Below are 27,695 nucleotides of genomic sequence, written 5' to 3'. Positions count from 1 at the left end.
GGACGGTCCTACCAAACCAATTACCAGCTTCTTAGTATGAAAAGTTAACTCTGGTAGCTCCCACTCCAACCCTCCATCCACTACTGTGCGGCCTCCCGCTCTCCGCTCTGCAGTTCACCAGTTTTAAGGAAGGAATGTGCTATCTACACACTGCTGTGTGTTTGTTACGGGGGGAGGGGGGAAATAATGTGAAGGGGGCAAAGGACACTGGTGGGAGGGGACAAAGGAAACTGCTACGGGGGGGGGGGCAGAGGACACTGCTATTGGGGGGGAGGGAGGCAGAGGGACAAAGGACGCTACAGTGAGGAAGAGTGATGTGAAGCGGGGCACAGGACACTGCTTTGGGGAGGGGGAGCACAGGACACTACTGTGGGTAGGAGGGGGCAGAGGACACTGCTATCGGGGGGACAGAAGACAATACTAAAGGGGGGGGGCAGAGGACACTACAGTTGGGGGGTGCAAAGGACACTACTGTGTGAGGGGAGAGGGGGCAGAGGACACTACTGTGGGGGCAGAGTACATTACTGAGGGAGCAATGATGTGAAGGGGGACAGGGGACACTACAGTGGCGGGGGGGGGGCTAGGGGGTTATTACACTACTGTATGAGGGAGCAGAGAAAACTACTATTTGGGGGGGCAGAGTACATTACTATGTGGGAGGGATGATGGGAAGGGGGGCAAAAGACACTACTGTGGGGGGTGATGTGAACTGAAGTGGGGCAGAGAACACTGCTATGTGGGGGGGGGGCAGAGTGCATTACTGTGGGGGATGAAGTGAGGCAATGGACACTGCTATGAGGGGGAGCAGAGGACACTACTGTATGAGGGGGAAGAAGAGGGGCAGAAGACAGCACTGTGGGAGGGGGGTAGAGTTCATTACTGTGTGGCGGGTGATGATCTGAAGGGGCGCAGGAGAAGGGGAGGTGGGGGGCACAGGACACTACTATGGGAGGTAATGTGAAGTGGGGTAGAGGACACTGCTATGGGGGGGCAGAGTACATTACTGTGGGGGGTGAAGTGAGGCAAAGGACACTGCTATGGGGGGGGGGGGCAGAGGACACTACTGCATGAGGGGGAAGAAGAGGGGCAGAGGACAGCACTGTGGAGGGGGTGGGGCGGGGGCAGAGTGCAAGAGTGCATTACTGTGTGGGGGGGATGATATGAAGGGGGGCAGAGGACACTACTGTGGAGGTGGGGGGCACAGGACACTACTATGGGGGGTAATATAAAGCGAAGTTGGGCAGAGGACACTGCTATGGGGGGCTACTGTATGTATTTGGGGGTAGGCAAAGTACATTACCGTGTGGGGGGGGGGGAGTGATGCGAAGGGGGGCAGAGGACACTAATGTGACAAACTTTATGTTCTTTTATTGAGGCTTGATAGTACTTGATAAACAATGGACAAACAAATAAAATAACAAATGTTGATAAAAATCCAGAACTAAAAAACAGAAATAAATAACAAAACAAAAATACACCGCCCCTCCCCCCCCCCCCCCCCATTTATTTTGACAATTAATGCATACAGACTATTAAAGATACTAAAAGTATCACTTATATATGGTAGAGAATAGAGAATACACTGGATGTCCTGCATACCTGGTGGTCCTGTCCCAGACTGGTGGGGTTTTGTTCCCGGGTCTTCAGCCTACTCCAGACCCTGTTCCATCGAATGGTCCACAGAGACGCAAAGTTGGCCCTTTTGCATTGCCCGATACCCAGCTTATATGAACACTTACCTTTTTATCTCTGCCAAATGGACCATAGCACAGGCCTGAAAGACCCCACACATTACCTTCCAAGGGGTGAAGTTACATAAGACCACTTTGTTGCCCCATGAGCAGACATCCAGTATTGTGAATGACTCACATTCCAAATTTCTCAAGATCTGGGAACCATGGATCTCCTATGAATTTCCCTCTCTCCGACCGGCTTGTTCAGGACTTATCTGATTGTCGCTGGCGGAAATTCCGAATCCGAGTTATCTTCTTTTCTTTCCCTTTTTCTAGACTTTATATCTTCCCTTCTCCCCTCCACTTTCTTTCTGGCTTCTCCTCCTTTTTGTTTATACAATTGCCATCCTCTGGGGTTGGTTGCAGGAGTTGGGCCACCCCTGGGACGACTGTGAATAAGCCGTGAAAAATGGCCTGTTTTTCTTTCGCTTTTATTATTCTTTGATACTATCTCCATAGTATAGAGTTGTTTATTGATGGTTGCTATGTTTATAACTCTTATAGATTCTTCTGTAATACCTGACCATTGCGTGGGCGATTTACATGCCTGCTTTGAGTCTTCTACACTAAGTCGAAAAACAAATAAATACATTGAAACAGAAAAAGATATACTATCCGCGCTAAGGTTCAAAAAATTCACCAACACGTAGGACGGGACTTATGACGTCATCACGCTGGACACCACGGCCATTTTGCTGGTTTGAGATATGTTTATTTGTTTTTATGTTCATGTGAGTGTATTACTTTGCTGTTAAATGGGTTTTGCTTTTAAACACTTGACCTCCCGAAGATTTACCCCCCTTCATGACTAGGCCATTTTTTGCTATACAGCACTGCGTTATTTTAGCTGACAATTGTTACTACGTTGTATCCAAATAAAATTGATGTCCTTTTTTTCCCCCACAAATAGAGCTTTCTTTTGGTGGTATTTGATCACCTCTGCAGTTTTTATTTTTGTGCACTATACCAGTGGCGGCTGGTCATACGGGGCGCAGGGGCGTGGCCCCCCCTATCCATGCGTCCGGCCCCCTAATCTACATGCGGGGCGCCGGACGCATGGAGTTCAATGATGCTTTTTATTTTAGCCATGAAATTAGAGCCAGAGGCTCTCACAGGCTAACAAAAAGGGTGTGCTCGGGGCGCAGAGCAGTGCGCCCGAGCCCACCCAGTTGTGTGACAATAGTGAATGAAAATTCTATATTGTCACACGGATCCTCCTCCTGGCCAATCAGGAAGTGGGTTTTGAGACCCGTTTCCCGATTGGCCGAAAGGAGAAGCCATACCATTGGGCATGGAGGAGGAGGGAGGAGACGCAGAAGAAGCCGAAGCTGCCGCCACCACCTGCTGCTGCATTCAGGCAGGGTGAGTGAGGGGGCGGGGGGTTCTCTCTGTCCTCTCTTCTCCTATCCCCCCTGCCTCCCTGATTCCCTGTGGTCCAGAAGGGGGGGTATGGTGTGCGTATGGTGTGGCCCGGGGGGGGGGGGGGGTATGGTGCGGTCGGTCATCATTTATACCTACAATGATGATATCAGTGGAATCCTTAGTGTAGTCTGGCTATTGGTGATGCTGGAGAGGGTGGAAGTCCATATGAGAAACAACTGAGAGGCGATGTTTGATAATTTGAGGGCCGATACCTTCTGGTAAGCAGTTTGGCTTCATCACTGTGGTGCCCCGTGAAATCTTGTACGCACTAAGAATGGTGTTCGGATTCCTTTATGCAAGTTAATCATCTCTGATGAGCTTTCAAGTCTTTTTATGGACATATTATTATGTTACCTTTTATTTGGCGTTGCACCGATTTGAATTAGTGCCATTGGTGACAATAAGGTCTGACTTGTCATGCGATTTGACCTGTCTAATCGCATGACAAGTCGCTCCAGTGTGAATGGGGGCTTAAATCTATATGTTATAAATAAAGGTGCGCTGTCCCTTTAGATGCAAACTAGCAGAACAACTTAAAAAATAAATACATTCAACAATAAATACATACAAATAATGATGAATTCATGAGCAATAAATGTGAACAAATATAACTTGAAGTGCTGCACATATTTATATATTACTTGTATATGTTAGCATTTACCGTTTAGAAATTTTTACACACTTTTATACATTTTTGACGGCCGCACACATTTTTATTTTTTTTTTGTTTTGTTTTACCAATTAGACTCACACTGCTGCGACCTGAAGGTGCCGGTCACCGATGTCCCGATGTCCGCCGGTCACTTGGCGATCGTCGGTGCAGAGGTAGAAAGGCAGGCGGCTGATGTAAACAAGCCGCCTGTCATTCTCCCCTGTGTAGAAACAATGATCATACGGTTCTACTATGTAGGACCATTGATCACTGTTCCTACACCTCAAGCCACAGCCAATCACAGGTAGAATCACGCCCCTAGGGACACACATAACCCCTCCCTCTCAAAAAAAAAGTTAACCCCTTTCCTGCCAGTGTATTTTTACAGTAACAGTGCATATGTATAGCACTGATTACTGTAGAAATGTCACTGGTAACCCCAAAAGTGTCAAAAATTTCAGTCAAGGGTCCGATCTGTCCGCCGCAATGTCGCAGTACCGCAAAAAAAATCGCAGATCGCCGCCATTACGCGTTAAAAAAAAAACAACAAAAATGACAAAAATCTTTCCCTTTGTTAGTAAACGCGATAACTTTTGCGCAAACCAATAAAAATACGCTTTTTGCGATTTTTTTTACCAAACATAGGTAGGATAAAACAAATTGGCCGAAAATGTTAAAAAATTTTGATTTTTACATTTTTTTTTTGGGTGAATTTCATATAAAAAAATGTGAAAAATATTGTTATTTTTGCAAAATTTACGCTCTTTTTTTGTTTATAGCGCAAAAAGTAAAAATCGCACAGGTGATCAAATACCGCCAAAAGAAAGCTCTGTTTGTGGGAAAAAAGGGACGTCAAATTAGTTTAGGTACAGCGTTGCACGAACGCGCATTTGTCCGTTAAAGTCACGCAGTGCCGAATCGCAAAATACCCCCTGGTCGTTTAGCAGGAAAATCCTCCGGGGCTTAAGTGGTTAAAGGTTAGCTGTTTTAGCACTGATAATTTTTTTAGTGTGATAAGTTCATTCTTAGACTAGGCTAAAGTCAAAACCATTGCCCACAAATCTACCAAAAACCAAAAAAGCACCATCCTGTAATCCTGACCCTGTATCGTACAAGAAATATTTCTTGTGTTTGTGGGATAATATCGAATGAACTGTCCCGATCAACTCTCAAAAGTTGTGTACTAACTAGCCCCTCCCCCCATACAGTTAGACCTTGTTCACACTGGGGCGACGCTACCTGCCAGGGCGACCTCACAGGAGCGGCCGGCACGGACTTCATAACACTGAAGTCAATGCAGGTCACTCCGGGTCGCCCCAAAGAAGCTCCGGACCCTTTTTCTAAGTTGGAGCGACTTGTGTCGCTCCTATTAGAACGGGTCCGCAGCTTCTCTATGGCAGGCGACCTACGGCGACCTGTCAGGCGACCAGGTCGCCTGACAGGTCGCCCCAGTGTGAACGGGGTCTTAGAAAGCACCCCCTAGTCTCACACTTAACCCTTTGATCGCCCCGGGTTAACCCCTTCCTTGCCAGTGTCATTATTAGAGTAACAGTACATATTTTTAGCACTGATTACTGTAGTAATGTCACTGGTCCCCCCAAAAAAAAGTAAAAAATGTCAGTTAGGGGTCCGATCTGTCCGCCGCAATGTCGCAGTTCCGCTAAAAATCGTAGATCGCCACCATTACTAGTAAAAAAATAAAAATAAAAGTGACATAAATCTTTTTCTTAGCTTGTAGACGTGATAACTTTTGCGCAAACCAATCAAAATACGCTTATTGCGATTTTTTTTTTTTTTACCAAAAATATGTACCAGAATACAAATTGGCCTAAAATGATGCAAAAATTTAATTTTTCATTTTTTTGGTGGGTGGGATGTTATACAGCAGAAAGTGAAAATTATTGTTTTGGGGTTTTTTTTTTTTTTTCAGAATTGACGCTCTTTTCTGTTTATAGCGCAAAAAATAAAAATCGCACTGGTGATCAAATACCACCAAAAGAAAGCTCTGTTTGTGGGAAAATAAGAACAAAAATTTTATTTCAGTACAGTGTCGCACGACCACGCAATTTTTCCGTTAAAATAACGCAGTGCCGATTCGCAAAAAATGGCCTGGTTTTTAAGGGGGCAAATCCTTCTGGTCCAGAACTGGCTAATCATCGTATGATCGCTTTATTTATTTATTTCAGGTACTTATATAGCGCTGTCAATTTACGCAGCGCTTTACATATACATTGTACATTCACATCAGTCCCTGCCCTCAAGGAGCTTACAATCTAAGGTCCCTAACTCACATTCATACATACATAGTAGGGCCAATTTTATACAGTAATTTTTTTTGTACAATATTCTGATAGTGTGAACTAGGCTTAAGCCTAAAATTTCTTCCTCCATTTTGTTCCCTTGCATCCGCCGCAGACCTCGGTTCCCGCCCCACCATCATAAACTCGGAGAGATGACTCTAAGCAGGTCTCCTCGGCACTTACAGGATTAGGAAAATCTTTGCTGGATCTGAAAGCTCATCCATTTCCCTTTATTGTGATCTGAATGGTGGCAATGAATCAGAGCCACCACATGAGCTGACAATCTAATGTGCCGCTGCGGGGCTCAGCGAGATAAAATGACTCCAAGGGGTTCACACAAAGTTGAGTTGTGAAATCTCCTTTCCAAATCCAAGAGCCGAGGGAGCGTTTGATTTAGTTGAACTTTGGCCCCGTGCACATACAGCAAAGAGGGGGAAGTGGGGAAGGGGGCTTACTGACAAGTCTGAAGCTAAGAATTGCTTGACATGCCGGTGATGGAAACACACATAGCCCAAAGCCAGGGATTTGTGTGATGAAACACTTGGGATTTATTAAAGAAGAACTCCGGACAGATAGAAAAATATTTAATTTAACCACAGATTTAACCTTGCAAAGAGTAATAAGAGGGGGCTCAACAAAAACTCTGCAAATCGATATTATTAAAAAACAAAATTTTAGATAACATTATTATTTTGAGGCTACTTTAGCTATGGTTGCATGGCAAATAGGTCTCACTACTGTGACACAGGCAGGACGAAGCAAACCCACCTTACATGGCAGGACGAAGCAAACCCACCTTACATGGCAGGACAAAGCAAACCCACCTTACATGGCAGGACGAAGCAAGCCCACCTTACATGGCAGGACAAAGCAAACCCACCTTACATGGCAGGACGAAGCAAGCCCACCGTACATGGCAGGACAAAGCAAAACCACCTTACATGGCAGGACGAAGCAGACCCACCTTACATGGCAGGATGAAGCAAACCCACCTTACATGGCAGGACGAAGCAGACCCACCTTACATAGCAGGACAAAGCAAACCCACCTTACATGGCAGGACAAAGCAAACCCACCTTACATGGCAGGACGAAGCAGACCCACCTTACATGGCAGGACGAAGCAAACCCACCTTACATGGCAGGACAAAGCCAACCCACCTTACATGGCAGGACGAAGCAAACCCACCTTACATGGCAGGACAAAGCCAACCCACCTTACATGGCAGGACGAAGCAAACCCACCTTACATGGCAGGACAAAGCAAACCCACCTTACATGGCAGGACAAAGCCAACCCACCTTACATGGCAGGACGAAGCAAACCCACCTTACATGGCAGGACAAAGCAAACCCACCTTACATGGCAGGACGAAGCAAACCCACCTTACATGGCAGGACAAAGTAAACCCACCTTACATGGCAGGACGAAGCAAGCCCACCGTACATGGCAGGACAAAGCAAAACCACCTTACATAGCAGGACAAAGCAAACCCACCTTACATGGCAGGACAAAGCAAACCCACCTTACATGGCAGGACGAAGCAGACCCACCTTACATGGCAGGACGAAGCAAACCCACCTTACATGGCAGGACAAAGCCAACCCACCTTACATGGCAGGACGAAGCAAACCCACCTTACATGGCAGGACAAAGCAAACCCACCTTACATAGCAGGACAAAGCAAACCCACCTTACATGGCAGGACAAAGCCAACCCACCTTACATGGCAGGACGAAGCAAACCCACCTTACATGGCAGGACAAAGCAAACCCACCTTACATAGCAGGACAAAGCAAACCCACCTTACATGGCAGGACAAAGCAAACCCACCTTATATGGCAGGACAAAGCAAACCCACCTTACATGGCAGGACAAAGCAAACCCACCTTACATGGCAGGACAAAGCAAACCCACCTTACATGGCAGGACAAAGCAAACCCACCTTACATAGCAGGACAAAGCAAACCCACCTTACATGGCAGGACAAAGCAAACCCACCTTATATGGCAGGACCAAGCAAACCCACCTTACATGGCAGGACAAAGCAAACCCACCTTACATGGCAGGACGAAGCAAACCCACCTTACAGCTTACACTGAGATGCATTTTATTATAAAATATTAAAGCTGAAATCCAGCAGGTATAAAAGACACAAATAATGCAGCGCTGTAATCATTAATACATCATTAAATGTGTTTTTAAATGCAAGCTGAATAAGGAACTATATGTGATCTGGTATCGGCTTCTTGCATTTCCTGTACAGCCGGTCTGGGACTGTGACAGTAAGAAGCAGCGCAAGCAGCCAATCAGAAAGGAGAGAGCCAAGAAGGAGAGAGACAAGTGACAAAGAGAGGAGCTCATCACTGTGCTGCTTCTCCTTTCACTGTCCAATCACAATCTGGGGCAGGTCCAGGGTAACCTGAGCTCGGAGGAAGTGAGTTAACTGATGCTGGCCATCATATTGAGGACATTTAGTGGAAGAAAAAAAAAATGCAATCTTTCTGGCTTGAAGATGAATATTGCAAAATAAGCTGGTTTTATTATTTTAACTTTGGATGAGCTATACATTTTTATCTTGTTATTTTTTTGGCTGGAGTTCTGCTTTAACCATTATATGACAACAAAAACTAGGTCATTGAGCCATGTATACATTCCAAATTGTTGAGCGTGTCCCAATAACATATAGGAAACTATAGGAAGAATAGGTAACTATAGGAACAAAAGGAAACTATAAGAAAACTGTAGGAACAATGGGAAACTATAGGAAAACTAAAGGAACAATAGGAAACTATAGGAAAACTATAATAAAAAAAGGAAACTATAGGAAAACTACAGGAAAACTATAATAAAAAAGGAAACTATAGGAAAACTATAGAAAACTATAGGAAGGGTATAGGAAACTATAGGAAAGGTATAGGAACAATAGGAAACTATAGAAAAACTATAGGAACAATAGGAAACTATAGGAAAACTATAGGAACAATAGGAAACTATAGGAAAACTATAATACAAAAAGGAAACTATAGGAAAACTATAATAAAAAAAGGAAACTATAGGAAAACTATAATAAAAAAGGAAACTATAGGAAAACTATAGGCGCAATAGGTAACTATAAGAAAACAATAGGAACAATAGGAAACTATAGGAAAACTAGAGAAACTAGAGGAATATATATAGGAAAAATAGGAAACTATAGCAAAACTATAGGAACTACAGGAAACTATAAGAAAGCTATAGGAACTATAGAAAAATATAGGAACAATAGGAAACGATAGGAAAACTATAGGAACAATAGGAAATGATATGAAAACTATAGGAACAATAGGAAATTACAGGGAAGATATAGGAACTATAGGAAACTATAGGAACAATTGGAAACTATAAGAAAGCTATAGGAACAATAGGAAATTGTGGGAAAACTATGTGAACAACAGGAAACTATAGGAAAACTCTAGGAATAATGGGAAACTATAGGAAAGGTATAGGAACAATAGGAAAGGTATAGGAACAATAGGAAACTATAGGAAAACTATAATAAAAAAAAGGAAAAACTGTAGGAAAAACTATAGGAACAATAGGTAACTGTAAGAAAACATTAGGAACAATAGGAAACTATAGGAAAACTAGAGAAACTAGAGGAATATATATAGGAACTCCAGGAAACTATAAGAAAGCTATAGGAACTATAGGAAAACTATAGAAACAATAGGAAACTATAGGAAAATGATAGGAACAATAGGAAACTATAGGAAAACTATAGGAACAGTGGGAAACTATAGGAAAGCTATAGGAACTATAGAAAACTATAGAAACAATAGGAAACTATAAGAAAGCTATAGGAACAATAGGAAACTATAAGAAAGCTATAGGAACAATAGGAAATTATAGGAAAACTACAGGAACAATAGGAAATTACAGGAAAGATATAGGAACTATAGGAAACTATGGGAACAATTGGAAACTATAAGAAAGCTATAGGAACAATATGAAATTATAGGAAAACTATGTGAACAATAGGAAACAATAGGAGAGATATAGGAACTATTGGAAACTATAGGAGAACTATAGGAGAACTATAGGAAACTTTAGTACAAATTACAGTTACAATTAGGCTCCTTTCACATGGGCGGTCCGTATATCACCCCATCCGTTTGCGGATGATATACGGACATAATGCATGTCTATGGCATTGCGGATGTCAGCGGATGACCATCCGCTGACATCCGATTTGCGTCCTTTCAGTTCTGTTCCGTTTTTTGGAACGGAACAGAACCCTATTTTTCTTCCGTTTAAAAAACGGAAAGGAAACAAAATCGGATGTCAGCGGTGTCATCCACTGACATCCGCAATCCCCATAGACTTACATTATGTCCGTATATCATCCGCAAACGGATGGGATGATATGCGGACATACGGAGCGGATGACGCAAGTGTCATCCGTGTCCGTGGAAAAACAAAAGGGCCTGGAGCGGATCGCAATACGGTCCGCTCAGTGTGAAAGAAGCCTTACAAATACAAATCATCCGGAAATTAGACTTGCTTTCTTTTCAAGACATTATGTAACATTTTAGGCCAATTTGTTTTCTGCTACATATTTTTGGTAAAAAAAATCGCAATAAGCGTATTTTGATTGGGAATCATAGTGGTAAAAAAGAAGCACTTTTTTAATCTTTTTTTTTTTTTTTTTAATAATTCTCCTTTAGGGGGTGTGGCAGGAGTGTGTCCTATGCCTCCATAGTTTTGCTAATAGATGTCCCTCATTCTCATCTCAAAAAATTGGGAGGTATGAGAGCAGTGTTGTCACCATAGGACAGGAAGTGCATCATCAGCTATATAAGGGAAGGGGTGGGGATAGGAGTGACATCATTGACTAAATATGGCCAGTGTCAATATTTTAGGCAGTGGTGCCGTTTTCTGCTGAGAAAGAGACAGTTGTCCCCCACTAATCCCCCTCCCTGTATGCCCCCCCCCCCCCAAGAACTGGCTCTAATGTTAGTTCTGCTAGGTGAGTTTGTTGTCTTTGTAACTTTGTTTCTCTCCCTGCAGTTCTTCCTATACTCCTTGTCCCAGCCTGTATATCCTGTATATTTTTTCATCTCTCTCTCCTTTTAATTGTATTATATTTTATCATTTTATTTTATTTTTTTACAATGTCACTGACTATGACTCTCTCCATTCAGAAAAGGAAGGAGCTGGTAAATTACATATTTCCGACCCCTTTCTTCTCTATTGTGACACATCCCCTGCAGCAGCCGCAGGGCCACTGATAGGGGGGACCACCAGTCCTCCTGTAGGGGGCCCAGGCAAACAGGGGGGCACCAACAGCACAGAGAATCGGTGCGGTGGGGCGGAGGGGCAATTACAGCAGGAAGCCCTGTGCGGCTCTCTGCAGCAGCTAAAAGCCAGTTTCTTCCCCTCCTGCCAGCTTTAAGCTGCTGCAGGGAGAGACCCAGACACAGGGCATCATTCCTGTAATTGCTTCTCCGACAACGATTCCCCTCCATGTTCTGCCTGCGTCTGATCCCTCCCCCCCCCCCCCTCCTCATGTGCCCCTCTTTCACTGTGACACACACACACATAGGCTGCCCTGTGCTGTAGGAAAATAACAAATTGTAAATTCAAAAATTAAAATTAAATGATGTAATGAATTATTTTAATAAATTGTAAACTAAAATTGTAAAAATATTTAACATTTTAAAAAATGTACAAAACAATTAAAAAAGGGCTAATTCACACAGGTTCTCAGTTATGTTTGTGTCCACTAATAAATGATTTTAGTGTATTTTTTGTGAAAATAATGTCTTAAAATATTCAGGGGGCCCTGTCAGGTGGCCAAACAGGGCTATGAACCTAGGTGCCAACCAAACCACCGGCTCTTCCCTAATGACAACACAACAAACTCATAAATATTATGTAATATAAATGTATATATAATGCATATTATTAATATTATTTAATTATATTTAAATAATTATATTATTTAAATATATTTTAATTATGTATACCCCGTTTCTGACATAAAGCCACTTCTTTCAGAATTTTGCAATAATTTGGAAATATTTTTCTTCCCTTAGCCAAAGAGAGTTCCCTGACGCCAAACAGTGACGCCCCAGGAATGGACAGCGGCTACCTGACCAGCAAAGAGGCCCCAGCCAAGGGCTCCCAGGACAGGGGGAGCAGCGATCTTCCCATGGATAAGAGCGAGTCCGAGAGCAACAAAGGGAAGAAAAGGCGGAACAGAACAACGTTTACCAGCTACCAGCTGGAGGAGCTGGAGAAAGTCTTCCAGAAGACACACTACCCAGATGTTTACGCCCGGGAACAGCTGGCGATGAGGACTGACCTCACAGAGGCCAGAGTGCAGGTAACGTGATTTATTGGCGGAAGATATGAGCAAAATCCAGGCATGCACCACAAAGGCTCCGCCGCTGGTACTAAAATAGGGATGTTTACCATTAATATTTATTTAGAAAGGGCTCTGCTAAGCTACATAAAGTAACCATGTTACTGTCTAATTTTAGGAACTCTATTCTGTGAAAAAATTGCTCTTTTTATGGCTTCCAATGCTGATTACATGAATAAATGCCCATTTTCTTGTGCGCGGGCGTTGTAAAGATCTAAAGGAAATACGTGAAAAGGACAAAAAAAAAATTAATCAAAAAACCTTGTCAGAAAGTTAATTTTTTATTTAATTGAAACAATTTGCTTTAAATTTTGCTTGAATATTTTTTTTTACTCTTAATTAGGAGGGTTTCTTTTTTATATTGAGGGTCATTCAGTATATTTTATTATTATTATTATTATTATTATTATTATATAGCGCCAACAGTTTTGCACAACACTTTACAACATGAGGGCAGATTCTTTTTTATATTTAGAGTAATTTAGTATATTTTATTATTATTATTAATATTATTATTATTATTATTATATAGCGCCAACAGTTTTGCGCAACACTTTACAACATGAGGGCAGATTATTTTTTATATTTAGGGTAATTTAGTACATTTTATTATAATTATTAAGATTATTATTATTAATATTATTATTATTATTATTATTATTATTATTATATAGCGCCAACAGTTTTGCGCAACACTTTACAACATGAGGGCAGATTCTTTTTTATATTTAGGGTAATTTAGTATATTTTATTATTATTATTAATATTATTATCATTATTATATAGCGCCAACAGTTTTGCGCAAAACTTTACAACGTGAGGGCAGATTCTTTTTTATATTTAGGGTAATTTAGTATATTTTATTATTATTATTAATATTATTATTATTATTATTATTTTTAGCGCCAACAGTTTTGCGAAACACTTTACAACATGAGGGCAGACAGTACAGTTCCAATACAATTAAATACAAGAGAAATCAGATTTAATGTTCTTTGTATTTGTGTTATCTCCTTTTTTGTGATCATTGAGTACTTTTTTGTATTTTTTTTGGAGGGGGGGGTAAAATAATGAGGCTAATGAGGGACCATTTTTTGGCACAAGAACTGGTCTGTGTTGAAAGGTGTTTCTGTAAACCATTGCACTCTTAAAACCACTAAAAAACCCTCCATTTTGCCTTTGTAATTAACTCCACTACATTTCTCAAAAATAGTGCAATTACACCAAATGTTATTTTAATTTATTATTTTTTATTTGGGGGGGGGGGGGGGGTAGGGTTGTGTTTAGGATCATTTGGTATATTTTCTTTACCGCTCTTTGTTTTTGCGTTTTTTTTTCCCTTCGTTTGTGTTTGTATTTGATTTTTGAGAATTTTTTATTTTCCTTTTTTTGGCTTTTTTTTCTCTCTCTGTTAGTTCTGTAAAATAATAAGGCTAACGAGGGGTCACTTTTTGGCACAAGAACAGGCCTATCGTAGTTGAAAAGTTCACCCTTAAAAGCGCTAAAAACCACCTCCATGTTGCCTTTGCTCGTCTACATTTTGCAAAAATTGTCAAAATTTTACCAAAATTGTGCCACAATTTTGGGGAAAATCAATTTGTCAATTTTTCTCCTCGTAAATAATTTTTCTTTTTTTACTATTATACAGGATTTTTATAGTGCCCAGAGTTTGCACAGCGCTATACAACGTGAGGGCAGACAGTACAAACACAATACAATTCAACACAGGAGGAATCAGATTTATTTATAATTATATTTTTTTTCTCTGTTAAAAAAAAAAAACTAAAATACTGGGGCTAATGAGGGGCTATTTTTTGGCACAAAAACTGGTCTGTTTTGAAAAGAGTTTCTGTAAACCATTGCACTCTTAAAACCACTAAAAAACCCCCTTCATTTTGCCTTTGTCATTAACTCCACCACAGTTCTCAAACATAGTGAAATTACACCAATTTTTCTTTGAATTTATCATTTTTTGGGGGGTGGGGTTGTATTTAGGGCCATTCATTTGCGTGCACAGCCTATTGCATTAGGGTGTGCAGCCCAAAGCTCAAACACATATGCATGTGTGAGCATGTGTACATATACTAACGGTGTCAGTAGAGCAATGGATGGTGTCAGTAGATTTTATTTTTTATTATTTTTTACAATTTTATTTCTTTAAAAAAAAATGTTTACAGTATTTTTTAGGAGCACCGTTAGGGGGCTTTGGGGAAACATCAGGGGTCTAAACAGGGGGAATCTGTGCCACACGTGGTGATTAGGGTGTGCCCAGGCACACCTGGCACACCCTGTGCGCACACCTACGGGGTCATTTGGTATATTTTCTTTAGACAGAGCTCAAAACTATACTCTCTCACTAGCACCTACCTAGGAGGGTGCTACATCAGTAACGCAGTGCCGTATAGCAAAAAATGACCTAGTCAGGAAGGGGGGTAAATCTTCCGGAGCTGAAGTCGTGTAAAGTAGAATAAGGCAAACGAGGGGTCACTTTTTTGGCACAAGAAGTGGCCTGTAATAGTTGAAAGATGCTTCTGTAAACCATTGCACCCTTAAAACTAAAATCCACCTCCATTTCACCTTTGCCATTACCTCCACTACATTTCCAAAAATAGTGAAATTTTACCAAAATCCCTAAACTTTTGCCAAAATTTGGGGAAAATAAACCTTTCAGTTTTTCTCCTGTTTGATCATTTATTTTATTAAGGTTTTGAAATAACAATAATACAGAGGAGAACAATACCCAATTTAATTTGGGGACAGAGTTCAGAATCATGGCATATCCAGGAAAAATGTCCATCGGGTGTCCTGTCTATAGCACTGGCCCTATTGGCCCATTAAAGTATTCCAAAGGTGGGAAATGATAATAGTAAATACCTCCCAATATCTCTCATCCCTAGTCGGAAATAAGTGAAAAAAAAAAAAAAACTTCATGATGTACTGGGAACTTTTTCTTATTAGACATGTGGAGGTTTGTGGACCTGCACTGTCCTTTTAAAAATGTTTTTAAATTCTGATGGGTTTTGTGACCATCTTACACATCAATAGTGTTTAGAGAAAATGTATAATCACAATTGTTTTCTTTGATTTTGAGGACAGCAAGGGTCTGTTAATTTATTTTTTGCTGTTTTTTGTGACCCACTGGAGAGATTTCCCTTTACTTCCTGTCTTGGAGAAGCAACAGGAAGTGAGAGGAATTCCATTCTCAAACAATTGTCACTAGAATAGGTGTCTCCACTGAAAGATGTATCCTTATCACCAGTTCCTGTTTTAGTGACAGCTGGAAAAATTTGGATTTTCTATATAAATTTCTATATCACTGGCAATGGTCAACAGGACCAGGAATAAAAAAATACATAAAAATATATAAAGTCTAATGATGGAGTCAAACAATGTCCACGATTACACAACCTTAAAATTTAGTCCACAGTAAAAGAACACGTTTCCGGAGTACAACTCCCCCTTCTTCAGGGCTGTAAGAGCAGGCATAAAAGATATAATATTATTATTATGAATAATAATAATAATATAAAAAATATATATATATACAGTATATATATATATATATATATATATATATATATATATATATATATATGTATATATATATATATATATATATATATATATATATATATATATATATATATATATATATATATATATATATATATATATAAAGTCTAATGATGGAGCCAAACAATGTCCAAGATTACACAACCTTAAAAATTAATCCACAGTAAAAGAACAAGTTTCCGGATTACAACTCACTCTTCTTCAAGGCTGTAAGAACAGGCACAAAATATATAATATTATTATTATTATTATTAATAATAATAATATAAAAAAATTATATATATATATATATATATATATATATATATATATATATATATAAAGTCTAATGATGGAGTCAAACATTGTCCAAGATTACACAACCTTAAAAATCAGTCCACAGTAAAAGAACAAGTTTTCGGAGTACAACTCACCCTTCTTCAAGGCTGTAAGTGCAGGCATTAAAGATAGAATATTATTATTATTATTATTATTATTATTATTATTATTATTAATAATAATAATAATGATAATAACAGGAATAATAATAGGAATAATAATAAAAATAATATTACTATTAAATAAAAATAATCATAAAATATTTAAAATAACAATATATAACATAATAAAACAATAATAATATTATTAATAATAATAATAATATTATAATATGTTATATTATAAAATAATAAAATAAAGAATTCTAGGTTGTCCCACCTTTTCTTACAGGGGGGCCTCCATTTTATTGGTGTGCTACCGAACTGGAGCCAGTGTACCCAGTGCTAGTTTGATTGAGCCACTGACCCTTCCAGCAACTCTTTTTTTTTTTTTTTTGATTGATTAAAAAAAAACTTAGCAGAGGTTCCAACCCTTCCACACTCTATCCAAAACTAAAAAAGAAAAGGCTTGGCTATAGATACACTTTAAAGGCCCCTTTCACTCGGACAGCAATGGGGTGGTAAAAACAGGTGGTTGATCCTCATTTTAACTCCCCCCACAAGTGCCAATCTAAAGCCTACCATGGCAGCTGAAGGGAGCAGTAGTGTGGCAAACTTTACTCTGCTTGCCAAGTTCGACAGGTGGCGCTGCCTGTCAAACACGCCTATTGAAAGCCAATGGGACTGCAACGATGAGCCAAACACTTGAGTCATGAATGCGGCACGGTATTTCAATACAAAATTGCCCTTGAGATGACAAAAATTCAGCAATATCGCCTCCTGAAAGGCAGGATAACACTGCCCTACCCCCTATGAAAAGGGATCCACCGTGGATCGCATTTCAGAGGGCAGAAGAGACTGCAACCCATTTGTAAGGGGACTAAACGGTTAACATGGAAAAAGTTTACTTCCTGTCCAATGATGCAAGCAAAAAAAACGTAACATTGATTTCCTGCCAAAAAGAAGTCTCAAAGGAGAAATGAATTTAAAAATGATTCTCTAATTAAAATATCTGACGGATGGAGTTATATAAACCAGCGTCTTTTTCTGTAGTAGAAATATAAATAAAGCCATTCATAGCGATTAGTTCTAGGTGACATCTCGCCCTGAAATTGGCGTTGACATAGTCTTGGCTTAATTTTATTCTTCCCAAAGTAATCGGCTAATGAAAACAGAACTCTCCTTTCTATATGTCTCTATAGATAGAGATGGACAGGCGGATACGCCGAATGTTGCCAGGACTGGCCATAGACAGGAGGATTGTTGGGAAGATTAGACCCTTCCTTATAATCTATTAATAATTCTATCACCAATACTCTTTAAATATTCAACAAATATTATTTATGGATTATTTATTATTTATTTATTATTTTTTTATGACTTATTTGAAAAATATTATTTATGTAAATAGGATTGTTTTATGCTTTTTTTTTGTTTATTTATTTTTATTTCTTTATAATTGTTTGTGTTTTTGTGGTAGGTATTAAGACTGTAACTGCCCCATCTGCTAAAAACTGTGCTGATAATATTTCTTGAAAAGGATCGCCTTAAGAAAATGATTTTAGGACAATTTGGAAAATCATTTGCAGAGATGTTTCTAGAATAGTGCCATCATGTAATACTTGTTTATGAATGGACAGCGCAGTGGCTGGCGTATCCAGGGCCGCTGATAGGGAAGGGACCACCAGTCCTCCTGTAGGGGGCCCGGGCACACAGGGGGGCCCCAACAGTACGGGGAATCAGTGCGGTCGGCCAGGGGGGGCAATTACACAAGGAAACCCTGTGCTGCTCTCTGCAGAAGCTGAAAGCCAGTTTCTTCCCCTCCTGCCAGCTTTCAGCTGCTGCGGGGAGAGACACAGACACAGGGCATCATTCCTGTAATTGCTTCTCCGACACCGATCCCCCTTCCTGTTCTGCCTGCTTCTGACTCCCCGCTCCCTGTGTGTCCCTCTTTCACTGTGTCAACCCCCCTCCCGAAGCGCTATAGGCTTCCCTGTCCTGTACAAAAAAAAAAAAAAGAAATTGCAAAAAATAATAATAATTAAACATTGTAATAAATCATTTTTAAAAATTGTAAAATAAAAAAATTGCTAATTTTTTTAACATTTAAAAAATATATATATATATCTATATATATATATATAGATATATATATATATATATATTTTTTTTTTTTTTAAACAAATGTAAAAAATAATTAAAAAAGGACTAATTCACGCAGGTTCTCTGTTATGTTTTTGTCTTCTTATAATGATTTTAGTTTATTCTTAATGAAAATATTGTTATTATTATTATTATTATAATACAGAATTTATATAGCGCCAACAGTTTGCGCAGAGCTTTACAATACAGGGAAGATACAGGGAAGACAATACAGTTACAATACAATTCAATACAGGAGGAATTGGAGAGCCCTGCTCGTTAGTGCTTACAATCTATTCAGGGGGGCCCTGCCAGGTAGGCTGTACGGGGCCCCGTGATTTCGAACAACAGTCTTGGGCGCATCCGCCTTGAAGCACTGGGGTCCTCGGTTTGAATCGCAGCCAGGACACTATCTTCATGGGTTTTGCATATTCTCCCTTTGCTTGCATGGTTTTCCTCTGGGATTCTAACGCAATTTGGGGGCAACACCACTCTACCTTCATGAGGGCTCAACACAGGATAAAACTTTGATGCTACCATGCAGAGCTGCACCAGATTTTGCACTCCCCAATTTTAGTAAACTAACCCCATTTAGTGGCGGCCGTTCCACAAGGGGGGCAGGGGCGCCGCCCCCCCCTCCCCCAGCCTGCACAATCCGCTCCCCTTTTGCTCCATGTGTGTAGCCATGCACTTTGTGGGGTGCCAGACCAACAGGTCTCCACCAGGTCCGCCACTTCCGCACAAGCATGTGGCCAGAAACTGAGGCCCCAATTGGCCTGTTTCATGCTGTCCTTGGGGTGCAGTGCCCTCCCACCTTGCGATACCAGCAAATCAACACTCTCCCGCCCCGGCCAATCAGGCAGGAGGCTGAAGACTCAGAACCTAAAAAGAAGTCAAGGTCAACAGAGAAGCCAGGACAACTGGGTCAACAACAGGGGAGCTGTGACCCCTGGAGGGCTCCACCCGTAGGGGTGAGTGCAGACCTGGAGGGCTCCACCCATAGGGTGAGTGCAGACCTGGAGGGCGCTACCTGTAGGGTGAGTGCAGACCCGGAGGGCTCCACCCGTAGGATGAGTGCAGACCTGGAGGGCTCCATCCGTAGGATGAGTGCAGACCTGGAGGGCTCCACCCGTAGGGTGAGTGCAGACTTAGAGGGCTCCACCCGTAGGGTGAGTGCAGACCTGGAGGGCTCCACCCGTAGGGTGAGTGCAGACTTAGAGGGCTCCACCCATAGGGTGAGTGCAGAACTAGAGGGCTCCACCCGTAGGGTGAGTGCAGACCTAGAGGGCTCCACCCATAGGGTGAGTTCAGACCTGGAGGGGCCCACCCGTAGGGTGAGTGCAGACCTGGAGGGGCCCACCCGTAGGGTGAGTGCAGACGTTGAGGGCTCCACCCGTAGGGTGAGTGCAGACCTGGAGGGGCCCATCTGCACCCACCAAAAAAATCCTCCAGCACCATCCACCACTGACCCCATTTGTCCTCCATGAGAAGATTTCAATAGGAGTTTTAATATAGGTCTGTGAAGTCAGTGTTATCTCTGAGTCTTCCTGAGCTGAGCCTTGATATAGGGAGAATGATGTTGCCCCCGAAATGCGTTGGCTGTTTTATATTACTTTTTTTTTTTTATCAACAATTAAAAGTTTTTTACTTTTATCAGATTTTGGTGCTCCTTTCTGCATTTCTATGGTTTGAGGTACTGTCGGGTGTCAATCAAGGGAAGCCTTCATTCATCTCACTTGCAAGTCTAAATCTGGCCATACATGGTTCAGTTTTTTGTTTTTTTTTCAGCCAGAATTGTATTTAACCACTTCAATACAAGGTACATTTACCCCCTTCCTGCCTAGGCAAATTTTTAGCTTTCAGAGCTGTCACTTTGAATGACAATTGCGCGATCATGCAACACTGTACCCAAACTAAAGTTTTATCATTTTGTTCACACAAATAGAGCTTTCTTTTGGTTGTATTTAATTACCATTGTTTTTTTTTTTTTCTAAAAAAACGAAAAAAGGAATTAAAATTTTGAGAAAAAAAAAACACTTTTTTTTGTTTGTTATAAAATTTTGTAAATAATGGTTCTTCATGAATTTAGGTAAAAGTGCATTCTGCTACATTTCTTTGGTGAAAATAACCCAAATCATTGTATATTATTTAGTCTGTAGGAAAGGTATAGAGTCCGCAAACTATATATATATGAAAATTGATCAATCCTGATGTACTGACGGACTATCTCATTTCTTGAGGCCCAAAAAATGTCAGGACAGTACAAATATCCCCCAAATGACCCCTTTTTGGAAAGTAGACAGTCCAAGGTATTTATTAAGAGGCATGGCAAATTTTTTGAAGTTGCAATATTTTGTCCAAATTTTTTTGTAAAACGGTGAAATTTAAAAAAATGTTCACAATTTATTTATTTTTTTTACATACTGTTACCAGTGCAGTACAGTGTCTACAAAGGTTTTCATGGATGGGACCGATCACACTAGAGCACCAGCATCCCTATGTATACATGAAAGGTGCAGTACAGCATCATCATTTAACTCATGTGGCAATGATCAGGGACACTGACTGCTGACAGTACAAAAAAAAAACGTTTTTCAGAGTAAAGTTGCACTACTCTGGGGAAGTTATCATGATTTATTTTTCTTTTTACACATTATGATTGCTTGTAGCAGTGAATTTCATTGCTATAAGCAAGTATTTTACTGAATGAAATCGATTAATTCTGATTGTTTTGTTGTGTTTAGCTGTGATTGGCCACAACTAATCACATAAGGCAGATAGGCTGTGATTGGCCCTGTCTGTACCATGTGATCACTGTGACCAATCACGTGATTGGTCACAGCAGTCACATGGTACTAGCAGCGAGGTACACTCATCAGTTATCGGCTGTGTCTGATGGACACAGCTAGTGACAGATCGGTCTGCAGCGCGGCCCCGTGGCCATGCACGAGGCGCAATCCGGGAGGATGTCATATGATATCCACCGGGATCAGCAAAAGCTGAAAAACTGATTAACTGAAGTGGCCACTCATGGATTGAAATTCAGATGGTCCCTGCTGAACCAGCTAAATTTCAGCCCATCTTTGGCCACCTTAAAATTTCAGAGCGCCTCTTTGAGTGTGTTGCTCTGGAGTGCCCTGGAAGATGTCATCTCTGACGAAACACGTCAGAAAGAGCTACATGCTGATGTCATTACGTTCCCAGCAGTGGACCCGGAAGTGACTCCTCTTTTGTATACATGGTGGAGATTGATGGAGGATACCTGTGGGCAATTTTGCTTCCTGTTAGCTGTGGATCCTGGTGAGGAGAGCCAGGAGCCTAGCCTTTGGCTGACCAATACTACCACATGTTGTATATGACTGTCTATAAATTATATATATATATATATATATGTCATATATCTCCAGTAACCTTTCAGTTGTGGCTATGATATGGTGGTGGAGATCTTCTCTGGTGTGGGATACACAATCCAAACGTTTTTGAGACTTTGAGACTTGGAACTCTGAATTATTCACGGAGTGGACTGTTTCACCAGTGGATTTGACTGTTATTTTTGTTCATGTGTGGTTTTATTACGTTTTAGAGAATTGATGTATTTTAGTACAACCCTATGGCGTTGATTTGGCGTTGAAATAGACTGCGCACTCTGCAAGTGCAGTTGCCTCCAGAGCTTAGTAAATGAGGTAAAGCTTCACTTTGCCAAGAATACCCAAACACATGCAGGGAAAATAAAGAAAAACAGCATTTTTGATTGCACATGATTGCATGATGGAAGTCAGCAGAGCTTCTGCTCATTTACTAAGCTCTGGAGCAACTGAGATATAATTTTGCCCCTGTACAAATCATTAGTAAGACCTCATCTGGAATATGCAGTTCAGTTTTGGGCACCAGTTCTTAAAAAGGATACCAGGGAACTGGAGAAAGTGCAGAGAAGGGCAACCAAACTGATAAGAGGCATGGAGGAGCTCAGCTATGAGGAAAGATTAGAGGAACTGAATTTACTCTCGGTTGAGAAGAGGAGACTGGGGGGGGGGGGGATATGATCACCATGTATAAATACATAAGGGGGTCCATATAGTGAACTTGGTGTTGAGTTGTTTACTTCAAGGTCATCACAGAGGACAAGGGGGTGCTCTTTACATCTAGAGCAAAAGAGATTTTGTCTAGACACAGCGGAAGTCGGGCCAGGGGAGGAGATTCGGTGATCACCGCCTCTCTTCCCCAATCGCCGGGGAAAGAGTGAGGAAATCCAAAGCGGGCGGATCTCCTCTGTCACAGGCAGGGACAGATCACAGGATTCAGCATAGCTGAACCTGCAATCTCTGTCTGTGTCACACAGTCCCCTCCCCCCACACACGTCAGTAAGCATGAGGCACACATTTAACCCCTTGATCACCAACAGTGTTAACCCCTTCCCTGCCAGTGTCATTATTACATAACAGTGCATATTTTTAGCACTGATTACTGTAGTAATGTCACTGGTACCCCCAAAAATGTAAAAAATGTCAGTTAGGGGTCCGATCTGTCCGCCGCAATGTCGCAGTCCCGCAAAAAAAAATCGCAGATCGCCGTCATTACTAGTAAAAAAAAAAATAAACAATAAAAATGACAAAAATCTTTCCCATAGTTAGTAAACGCGATAACTTTTGCGCAAACCAATCAAAATACGCTTATTGTGATTTTTTTTCTACCAAAAATATGTAGCAGAAAACAAATTGGCCTAAAATGTTAAAAAATTTTGATTTGTACATTTTTTGGGGGGAATGTTATATATCAGAATGTGAAAAATATTGTTTTTTTTTTTCAAAATTGTCGCTCTGTTTTTCAAAAATTTAAAATCGCACAAATGATCAAATACCACCAAAAGAAAGCTCTATTTGTGGGGGGGAAAAAAGGAAATAAATTTAATTTGGGTACAGCGTCGCACGACCACGCAATTGTCCGTTAAAGTAACGCAGTGCCGAATCGCAAAATATGGCCTGGTCAGGAATGGGGTAAAATCTTCCGGTCTTAAAGTGGTTAAAAATATGCTCATTGAGAATTTTTTTGTCAAAGACATGTAGCTAAATACATTCTGGCCTAAATATATGACAAAAATTGAATATATTGGATATTTTTTAACTGTCAAAGTAGAAAATGTCAATTTTTTGCAAATTTTTCGCTTTTTTTTTATTAATATCGCAAAAAATAAAAAGCGCAGAGGTGATCAAATGCCACCAAAAGAAAGCTCTGTTTGTGGGAAAAAAAGGACGTAAATTTAGTTTGGGTACGGCGTTGCATGACCGCGCAATTGTCAGTTAAAGTCGAGCAGTGCCAAGTTAAAAAAAGTGGCCTGGTCATTAAGCGGGAAAATCCTCTGGTCTTAAAGTGGTTAAAAAAGGCCGGAATTCCCTTCCTGGGTGTACTTAATATAAGTGGGTACTGATATTTATACGTAAAGTTGATCTGATTGCCTCTCATGGGGATCAGGAAGGAATTTTTTTCCCCTGCTGTAGTAAATTGGATCATGCTTTGCTGGGGGGTTTTTTTTTGCCTTCCTCTGGATCAACTGTGGGTATAGGATTGTGTATATGGGATTGTATGGTTGGGTTTTCATTACTGTTTTTTTTTTTTTTTTTTTCGTTTTTTTTTCGTTTTTTATTGGTTGAGCCAGATGGACTTTTTTCAACCTGACTAACTATGCAACTATGTAAATATGTAACATCACTTTTCAAAGTGCACAGTCTATTTGCCTTTAGTAAATCAATCCCTGTGTATATACAGTACATAATAGAGGTGACAATAGCTGGCAAAGGAGATTCCTCCATTCGAGCAACGAAAGAAATCTATGCATGTGTGGCCAACGTAACAATCAAAAGAAAAGATGCACATGGATGGAGCAGTTCCCTGAATGACGCAAACATTCTCCAGCACTTGATCCAGTTAGTCAGCCCACAAAAATACATTAATTAAATTGTTTCAACGTTTATGGTAATCAAAAACAGAGTTCTTTGTTGCATACCTTTGCACAAACTTATGAAGCCGCAACTGCCATGTCAACAATTACATCAAACACACAATTTTAAGAATAAGCGATCTTGTGTAATGAGAGTCTATGATGTGGGTTGTAGAAATTTCCCACCATGTGATTCTATATCTACAACTTCTTTCTGATTGCGGCGTTATATAGGCTGGAGACAATAAAAAAATGTGGTGCTTAGGCTTCCCTATCTGTATTTCTTCCAGCTTAAGGTTGCTGTGAGCTGCACTCTGCATGGCTGGCAGTTAAAGTCATTTTTGATGGATTTAGTCATGGAAAACAGAGAAGAATTATGACGAAATATCAACGTCTATACTGACTTCTGTCTGTTATGTGTATGCTGTATTCCCCCGTCCCTTCCCCCCCCCTCCTATACAGACCATGGGGGGTTACATTGCGGAGATCCACAGGCCACAGGAAATTAAAGATGGAATGAAAACAAGCAGAAGTTATCTCAGCCTGTCATCCCAGGCTGTTTTCCCAGGATAAGGTTCTGTCGGTGAGCTCCGATCCCGGACTGGGGTGTCATCTGGAATATTAGCATTAGATAAATATCACAGCTTAAATCCTGTGATTATCAGCCTGTGATTTCTCCAAGGACAGGGTGTACACATGGTCCCAGGGGCGAAACTACAGGGGTTGCAATTGCAACCGTGCCCCATGCTCCAGGGGGCCCGTGCGGCTCCCCTGTACACCTGGATAGGAGGGGCGGCGGGGACAGCATGGAGAGAAATCACTGTCCTCCTTTTTCCTCCTGTAACTGCAGGAGGAAAGTGGAGGAGATTGGTTCCTCTGTATGCTGCCCCCGCCACTCCTCCTATCCAGTTCACTTGTGTTCTGCTGTCTCTGGGCCCCTGTTTGCTCCCCTGGTTCCCCTCCCTACTGTGCTGCCCCCCCCCCCCCCCCCACTGTGCTCCCTTTCCCTCCCCTGCCAGCTGCTGCAGGGGAAATGTCACAATAGAGAACCAGGAAGGGGTTGGTATATAATATGTATTTTACCAACTTCCTTTTCTGAATAGTAGAGTAGAGTAGAGTCATATTCAGTGACATTGTAAAAAAAAAAACAAAATAAAATGATAAAAAAGAATACAATTAAAATACCAAAAAATAAAAACTACTGACACCAGTGGGTGAACTTCCAGGATCGCAAAGGTCACACCACCGTGGGGAGGCCCCAAGATGGCAGGAAGGGAGCTCACGGCAGAACTTGTGAAAGGGTCCCACAATGAGAGTAAAGGGCCCCAGGATCAGTGGGAAGAGCCCCAAGCTTGAAGGGAAGGGCCCCAGCCAGGGGTCTAGGGGGCCCTTCAGGGTTTCTTGCACCGGGCTCCTGAAGGTTCTAGTTACGCCTCTACATGGTCCTACTCTGAAGAGAAAGGACCCTGGCCCTGATTCCCCAGGGGTACTCCAGGCGGGGACTAGGGTACTCGTGGTCCATCCAGCTGAAAGCAGGCAGACTCCATTCTTCATATGACCTGCTGAAGCAAGGTCCACAAATTAGTTGGTGGGACTCCCCGAAAAAGAGACCCCATGGGAGGGGGGGGGGGGAGAACCAACCATAAGGCAACCTGCCCCTCCCTCCCAAGACTTTCAGGGCAACACTTGGGACATGTAAAATGTAAAGTATCTCTAAAGCCCTTTTTTTTTGGTGGGGGGGGGGGGGGGGGGGATAAACCCCATCACCATTCTGTATCTAATCTGGAATCAGTGATATCATCTGTGGCTTAATCCTTTCTTACATTAAAAAAGTATTGGTATGGCAGTATTGTGTAGGTTTGCACAGCATCTTCCCCTGGTTCTAGCAATTCCCTGCCTCTCTGGGAGATTTCCCTTCAGTTTCTGTTTCGGAGACTCACCAGTAAGTCAAAGGAAGCGAAAGTGCCATCAGAAGAAGAGTCACATTGTAAAATTTCTCCTTGCTTGGTTAGAAGGTGAACCTCCCCAATGGATATATAGACAGCAATGCAAATCTGACAAGGGTTCTAACCCTACTCCATCAAAGAATAAAAAAATATTTTTATATGTCTATCGTTAAATTAATTATCTAATGTACAATGTATGGCCAAATGCTTGAGGACACCTGACCATCCCACCTTTGTGAACTTGTTGGACATCCTTTCATCTCATTTTAAAGCCAAGGGCAAACATTTAGAATTGCCCCCAGCCTTTGTGTCTATAGCAGTCTCTTCTCTTCTGTACAGACCCTCCACAAGATTTTTCCAAAAGGAGCATTTGTGGGGTTAGGTACTGATATTGGATAAGAAAATCTGGCCTGTAAACACATTTTCAAACCCTTCTAAAGGTGTTCAGTAGAAATGAGTTCAGGGTTCTGGGCAGATCACTCAACCCCCTCCACACCAAGCTCAATATACAATGTCTTTATGGAACTAGCTTTGTGCACAGGGGCACTGCCATGCTGGAACAGTAAAGGGTCTTTCCTGAAATGTTGCATCAAGGTTGGAGAAGCTGTAGAATTAACAGTATCTTTACTGTAAACACATAAACTCAATCAGTTGGAGGGTGTCCAGATAAACTTTGCTATATGTGCTAAATGGTTCTTTGTGTAGCACCCTCCTAGTTAGGTTTCTATGTTGTTAGGTAAATTTCATTCTTTTTGAGCTCCTCTGTAATCAGTGGAACAATTGCTGATTGCTTTGGACTGATCAGAGTCTCACAGGTTGAAGGCTTGACTGCTTCTCCCTACTTTCTGGAAAGCTCCAGAACATAGCAGTTGGGCAGGTCAATGAGCAGCCTGACTATTTATGGAATTTTCAGCCAATCCCTGGGGAGGTGTGTCCAGTAGGTGCTTGCAATTCACATAAATAGTCTGGGGTGGGGCAGTCTGGGTTCTTGTCAAGGAGGAGAAGCACCTAGGCTGGAGGGCTGTAACCCAACACCTCTATCAGGAGCTCAACATGGTCATAGCTATGTTAAAGGCTTGGGGGGCTACATAATGAGAGACTGAAGCTAAAGAAGGGGGATTCTTTCTGGAAAGTTCACCAAGGAAGTGCCTGGCGAAATCCAAGGGAGGCA

The 27,695-nt window shown here is 41.3% G+C and overlaps 1 protein-coding gene across 1 annotated transcript in view; it reads left to right on the top strand.

Moving 5' to 3' along the window:
• Nucleotides 1-27,695, top strand: part of ALX4 (ALX homeobox 4) — a 146,309-nt gene that overhangs the window by 101,911 nt on the left and 16,703 nt on the right. Inside the window, exon 2 of the mRNA XM_082270309.1 lies at nt 12,184-12,473. Within this exon, the coding sequence (XP_082126435.1) occupies nt 12,184-12,473 (290 nt within the window). The remainder of the gene's footprint in view (nt 1-12,183; nt 12,474-27,695) is intronic.

Source organism: Pelophylax lessonae, assembly GCF_965119305.1.
Source record: "Pelophylax lessonae genome assembly, chromosome: 10".
NCBI lineage: Eukaryota > Metazoa > Chordata > Amphibia > Anura > Ranidae > Pelophylax > Pelophylax lessonae.
The sequence above is the reverse complement of the archived record's forward strand: the minus strand, read 5'-3'. Positions and strand labels throughout refer to the sequence as shown.